Consider the following 6,602-nt stretch of genomic DNA (forward strand, 5'->3'; position numbering starts at 1 on the left):
TTAATAGTGATTCTGATTTAAAGACACAACAATAAAAGCAAGGACCTGTGTTGCCGGTATACACTCACTAAGTTCTTCTTCATCAAGACCAACGTTGACATATCCATTAAATCTTTTCCCATTCCATTGATTTTTTTTGAAAACTGACATTTCTTCTAATGTTAAATTGACGAGAATTTCTTCTTTAGATTGGAGAGCTTTGTTAGCCTTCGATTTAAGAATATCAAAGGAAGATTGATTAAAACCCGGATCACTATTTACATTCGAACACCAGTTTTGAATGGTACTAAGACTAGGTAGGCATAAGTCAAAGGTGTTTCTTACATAACTATGTGCTTTTGTGGAGTAGAATGACAATGTCAAACCAAATGCTTGGAGCTCTGTTGAGTTGCTATTACGACTTCCCTTTATAACACTTCCGATTTGCATCCTTTTTAAAAGGTTTTTAGGAACATCAGACATTGTATCAAGTATGGATAAAACCTCTTCTGATAGCATCTTCTTGGACCTCAGGCCTTTTATACGTCAACCAAGTTTCCTAACTTCTTGGAGATTGTATTTCGTTGACACCTGTATTTGTTAGAACGGTCTTCAAGCTTGGAAATCATATTTGTTTGCCATTGGAGCCTCTCTTTACTGACTTGAGCTGATGGGAGAGAGAAGGGATGATCCAATTGCACATTTTCCGTAGCCTCAAAGTTGGAAGGATCTACCTCGAGTCCAGGAGATGGTTTGACCTTTTTTAGGAGGTGAGGAGGACCTACTTGTAGGAGACTTGCTTTTTCGAAGAGTTCTTGCAACTTCCTCTTGAAAGCAAGGTGGGAATGCTTTGAATAGAGTAGGCACAGCATTTTCTCTCAGTCTTACAACGTCCAGAGTCCGATTGAAGGATTCCGGAGTAAAATGTTCCGAACAAATTCTCAAAAACTTTTTGGGAGTAAAGTCATCTCGCTTCAGCTTCCTTACCCATTGTCTGCACCTCTCTGGATCCTGGGTCGGAAAACGATGATATGAAATTGAATTGCCAGCAGCATACTTGTTTTTGCAACCAAAAGCGACACAAGACATGGTAATCCTCGACTTGTACGCACCAATAATTTGCATTAACTTATTTATGAATAAGTAAAGTAACTAATAGGTACTCAAGATGGCTGCCAACAGCAGAATGGTAACTAACTCTTTTTCTCCTTTTTATCCAGTTATTGATGCTCTCCGCCGACCTATACAGCCTAAAACGGAAGATAAGGATGTTAATATAAAAAACATAGGTACCATAAATGACGTCATAGTGAACATAACACAATCAAAAAAAAATATATATAATAGAATGTTTTCATAGTTTAATCTAAAAGATGGTCGAATTGAAAAAAAATATATATCTAATACATTATTTTCCGTTCAAAAAGAATCCGATGATTTATACATGACCCCTTATCATAATTCAATTATTAATTTTCCATTTCCTGGGACAAAATATAGGTAATTTGCTATTTGTTTAATATTGAAAATACATAATTTGTTCATTTCCCTGCGCAACACTCAACTATTTATAGCTCTTTATTTATATAATCGAATAAGTTATGTTCATATAAACATTAGGGTGGCCTTTAAAAATTAAGTTTTACTCTTATTTGTCTCAGCCACCCTCCGAATTTGTTCATTGCATAATTCAACATTACTTTGCTAAATTCTGAAATTAAAAATTTTCCCTGTGAACTGATTGACAAAAATTTGGAAAATTTAAACAAATTATTAAAATATCTGTAGAAAAATTTCAAAAATTCACAGTTGTACACAAAAAATTCAAAATTAAATTTTCTGTAAAAAAATTCTAAAAACAAAATTTTGTATCGAAAAAAGATTAACTTTTCTCGAAAAAAATTTTAAAATTTACATTTTTTTGAAAAAAAAATTCAAAAATTAAATTTCAAGGTATAGCATTTTTAATTTTCTCTTTCCAAAATTCACAGTTATCCACAAAAATCAAGTTTTTTGGAAGAAAAAATTATTTCGAAAATATAATTTTGGATTTATATTTTTTTTGCAAAAAATATAATTAAATGTTAAATTTAATATTTATGGTTTTTTAAAATTTAAAAAAAAAAAAAAATTATGTTTGTAATAATTTCCTAAGAATTTTGTTCCTTTAAAATTTAATTTTTGTAGTTTTTTTCCAGAAAATTAATTTTTTCAATCTTATTTTTCTTAAATATTTAATTTCGTCAAAGTTTTTCCCTAACTTTGTAATTTTTCAAAAGTCTTTTCTTAAATATTTAATTTATCAAATTAGAGCTTACACCAACATCCATATATATTTAAATAAATGAATGTTTACAATTGGAATGCGAATTCAAGTCCGATAACCTTTACTCATTTGCTTTCCTTCTCTGTTTTTTTTCTTTTGAAAAGGAACGAAAAAGGAAAAATTTATTATTAATTTAATTGAATAATTTTTTCTTAAAAAAATGATCAAAGAATCTTATAAGAGTAACTCTTTGGTCAATACAACCATTCAAAGTATTTTGATTTTCTTTCTTGTGAAATAAAAGCAACATAAATTAAGGATACATGATGTCACTTTGAATCAATTTGTTTGATTGAAAACAATAGATATAATGTAACAAAAAAATAATACCATTGTTTGAGTATTAGTTGAACAAATTAAAATAATTAGAACATTAATTATATTTATCTAAATTGAAATTCGCTGTTCATGAGTTGTATTTTTTTATATTATTGAATTATTTCATAGATATGATTTTGATTTGATTTAAAGTCATACTCCTACCGAACTTGAGCTCTGTATAAAATGGTGTCCTAGATATGTTTTTATAGATTGCAACATTTTAAATTAGTGAGTTGTTTTCATACAAATTGTTCATAGCCAGTTTACAAGTAGCAAATATTACATTTCGAGATAGATTCCTTCTAATCTTAGAGTTAAATACAAGTAAAGGCCAGTGTTTTCCATAGATCTGTTGTGTCATTACATGGGTCTGCTTACTTCTTTCAAATAATAAAAGTCGGGAGCGACGCACTTTTATCGTCCACCGCCTTGATTTCTATTTACTCTTTGGAGGTATCACTAACTGCGCTTAAATTAGTAAAAATGTATCATCACAATGACAGAATGAGAAATTAAATGATTGTATCTACTTAAAAGGGGTCAAATTAAGTCTCTTGAATCAAATGAAGGTTTTAAATCAGTATTGATGAGTCGTATGATTTTTTGCGACCTCGACTCTGAATCCAACTATTTCAAATTACTTTACTAAAATAGCCATCTAAAAAAATAAGTACAGTTAGTAATCGATAGAGGACCAAAGTTATAAATGAATGTTATGGTTATAAGGAGCGGTGGTTGGTTTAGTATAACTTTTGATTCCTAATCAGAAAGTAATTACTCATTAGAACATGTAAAATGATTAATAAATATTTTTAAGTAGATGTGAAATAATTCATCTCCGGTTCTGAGAGACCCCTTTTAATAGAGAGGCTCAGGTAAAAATAATAACAAATAAGTATGTTTTCATAGTAATAACATTCGATTACTTATTGTTTCGACATCCGTAATCCGAGGAAATGTAAACATAATCCTGATTCTATTTCATATATATTCAAACTTTTGGTGAAATTCTGATAAAACTCGAGACAAGTATGCCTATAATTTTGGTCTTGGATTTAGATTGGAAAGTTCTGGTAGCCGAAATTTACTCAATTATTTACAGTTATTGATCTAAGACGACCCAATTCCAAGAAAATGTCATTTTTACTTGTGATCAGACATTTCAGCTTATACAAAGTAAATAAAATTTATTATTGTTCAACATTGTTTTATGGTCAATTCACAGATTTTTTTAAATGTTCAGGCGTGGGATTCTACTCAGTCGCTTACTTGACTTGTTCTAAAAATATTGTACGTTTTTGATTTCTTGATTCATATATACACATTATTGAGCAAAAAGACCTCAAGACTTTTGGGAATCTTAAAGAATCCCTCAGCTTTAAAAAGGTTAATGTCCCTTAATTTAGTTGGTTATACGGAGTTGTACGGTTTAAGTATGATATAGACATTATAGTATTACATTTAGCACATCTGACCTATCCATTGTCTTTAAAGTCAGTATATATTTACATTAAGTATATTTCCTTCTCCAGGGACTACTGAGATACGAATCTATGCAAATTTCTGCAGAGCATGTTGTTCATAGAACTACGTTCTACGTAGGGCTAGGGCCAACGCTAGAAAAGGGCGGGAGCAAGACATATCCCGGGCAATTTTCCTTACTGTCCTAACCGGCAATTTTCTGGAGGGTAATCTTCCACGGGCAGTTTTCATAGTACTGAAATATTGCTATGCAAAGGGGAACCTTTTAACGGATTAATTATTAACTATCGGATAGGTCAAATTATGGACTTTTCAATGAAACATTGGGTTATATATATTTATTATCTGTTTATTAGACATACAGAAAGATATTGTGACATTTAGTTCAAAATAACATCATCACTTTCTTCTTCTTCAACTAGAAGATCATCCAATGATAAAGTGGGATTTTCAATCAGAGTAAGGTCTTCACCACTAAGAATAACATCGTCATTCAGAATAACATCGTCTTTCTCATTTAAAACAATGGGATTATTCATTTTATAGCCATTGTTTGGGGTTTCCACGACTTCACTAAGGGGAACTGGAAGACCAGCACTCTCATCATCGGAGTTCATGACAAAAGAACTTCTATCCATTGTTTCTAACACGGTGACTGTGACATTTCCCTCACCAGATTCTTCATTAAGAATAATGCTTGCTAAAAATAAATCATACATAACTTGAATACACATGTGAATATGACGCCATGGAAAGTTGTAAAACTCAAGTATCAAAAAAGATATTAGCACAGAATTATAATTACTAGATATGATGTCAATTATTGAGGAAATAATCAAGGGTATTTATCATCGTTTCTTTGAGACATTTTGAAGAATATTTTTGTAATAATGGACTAATTGATTTTGCTTTCATTTATATCTTTTGACTTATTGATCAAAGTTTATTCCTATATAATTATATATAATTACGCTTCACATCAAGCATGTTTGTTTTAGCATGGGTGAGGCCCAAATAGGGTTGAAAGAAGGAATTTCTCCGATCTATAATACTGATCAATGATCTGTAATATAAATCTTACTAAACATAACTTCACTTACGTAATTTGAAATTAGCAAAATTATTTGAACGCAAACAACTCACGGATAATGATACTAGACAGCTAAAATTTGTGTCATCAGATCCGGTGTTATGTAAAAATTCTAAATTGTTGCAATTTGTTGACATAAAGTACTTCAAACAGGACTAATGGGGAAAAAACCAATATTTCAAAAACGCCGAAAAATGATTAAATAATCAACTAAGATATATTTTAAATTAAATTTTGCATTTTAATTCATTATAATACATTGTAATTTAATTATAATTCAAAATCATAAAAAGTCTAGTTATTTACTCATAAAAAATATTCTAAATTTATGACTCAAACTCCATATTTTCTAATTGTTACAACCGTTTCTGCCTAGAGGGTCATTCAAGTAAAATTCGAGAAAAACAAGGAACTGTTATAATCTCTAAATCGATTTAAATGTATCAAACAGATGTAACTATATTCTCTTTAATTTTGTGTGTTTAAATTAGACCAACTCTAGTTATTTAGCCAAACGGTCAAATATCTACTAATATCTTGTAGATATCCAACCTATACATTGATTTTAAATGTATGCTTCGAGGATCTGGACAATTTTCCCATCCCTAACCTTGATAGCCATTTAGAAAAATAAATCTCCCAAAAACGTGTGAGACAAAAAATACACTCGATTTTGATCATTAGAGAACTAAGAGTATACTTACGGGAAACTGTCTCTTCGTTTTGAATCACGGGTACTCCCGACACTGGATTGTAAAAGAGGTATGTATATTAAAAAAGACGAAACACAGAGGACAACTTACCAGAAGTGGCAATCCAAGCCAAAGACACAATAAAGAGAACTGTTCCTTTCATGATGTACTTGTATACTGATTTAGTTGATCATTACGGAGTTTTCCAAGTTAACTCGAATAAGTTACCTTATGTTTTTATTTGCAATGGTATCCAATTGTCTTTCGTTTGCTCAACTATGATTCACTCATCTTATTTGCTTAAATTCATCCTCTACCTGATCCCATTTAATCAATAAGGTGAGTGATGACACACTAATATTGCACGTACATTATTCATCATTTGTTTGATTAGGATGATGATGGTGTTTGAACAAATGTTCTACAGAGTATGATCTACATGGCTACACAAACTTATGATTAGAATATCTTCTATCCGTATGTAATAATAAAATAAATAGAAAATGAACAAGCTTAACCTAACCTGAATTTTTCATTTAATATTTATCTATTACTAAAAGTCCAACCTAAAAAAATACTTCTTAATATATAAAGCCCTTTTTGTTTCGTAATACATAAAAATGAGCCTCAAGTCCGTAGTTTATTAGAAACAAAACAGACAATCCCAGGGGTCCTAAAATGATACTCACAATTTTGCTAAAATTGTGTCAAA

At 30.4% G+C, this 6,602-nt stretch overlaps 3 protein-coding genes across 3 annotated transcripts; all 3 read right to left on the reverse strand.

Annotated features, from left to right (window-relative positions):
• Positions 1–498, reverse strand: LOC121124346 (uncharacterized). Its single transcript, XM_040719497.1, has one exon. The coding sequence runs from the start codon at positions 496–498 to the stop codon at positions 1–3; it is 498 nt and encodes a 165-aa protein (XP_040575431.1).
• A 195-nt stretch (positions 499–693) lies between these two features.
• Positions 694–1,068, reverse strand: LOC121124350 (THAP domain-containing protein 1-like). The gene has a single exon (XM_040719504.1). It carries the CDS (start codon positions 1,066–1,068, stop codon positions 694–696), a length of 375 nt encoding a protein of 124 aa, XP_040575438.1.
• Positions 1,069–4,431: 3,363 nt separating this feature from the next.
• LOC121124500 (uncharacterized) lies at positions 4,432–6,068 on the reverse strand. The gene is made up of 3 exons (XM_040719661.2): positions 6,002–6,068; positions 5,903–5,944; positions 4,432–4,808 (listed from the first exon to the last, which is right to left on the reverse strand). Exons 1-3 carry the CDS (start codon positions 6,051–6,053, stop codon positions 4,489–4,491), a joined length of 414 nt encoding a protein of 137 aa, XP_040575595.1. The 5' UTR covers positions 6,054–6,068; the 3' UTR covers positions 4,432–4,488.
• Positions 6,069–6,602: the final 534 nt, after the last annotated feature.

This window comes from Lepeophtheirus salmonis, chromosome 9 (genome assembly GCF_016086655.4).
Source record: "Lepeophtheirus salmonis chromosome 9, UVic_Lsal_1.4, whole genome shotgun sequence".
Taxonomy (NCBI): domain Eukaryota; kingdom Metazoa; phylum Arthropoda; class Copepoda; order Siphonostomatoida; family Caligidae; genus Lepeophtheirus; species Lepeophtheirus salmonis.

Bases quoted from the DNA above. Each gene is read 5' to 3' on its own strand.
- LOC121124346 (XM_040719497.1), bottom strand. From the start codon at position 498: ATGCTATCAGAAGAGGTTTTATCCATACTTGATACAATGTCTGATGTT.
- LOC121124500 (XM_040719661.2), bottom strand. From the start codon at position 6,053: ATGAAAGGAACAGTTCTCTTTATTGTGTCTTTGGCTTGGATTGCCACT. The intron at 5,945-6,001 runs GTAAGTTGTCCT...TTTACAATCCAG, and splicing joins GGCTTGGATTGCCACTTCTG to TGTCGGGAGTACCCGTGATT. The intron at 4,809-5,902 runs GTAAGTATACTC...ATTTATTTTTAG, and splicing joins AAACGAAGAGACAGTTTCCC to CAAGCATTATTCTTAATGAA.
- LOC121124350 (XM_040719504.1), bottom strand. From the start codon at position 1,068: ATGTCTTGTGTCGCTTTTGGTTGCAAAAACAAGTATGCTGCTGGCAAT.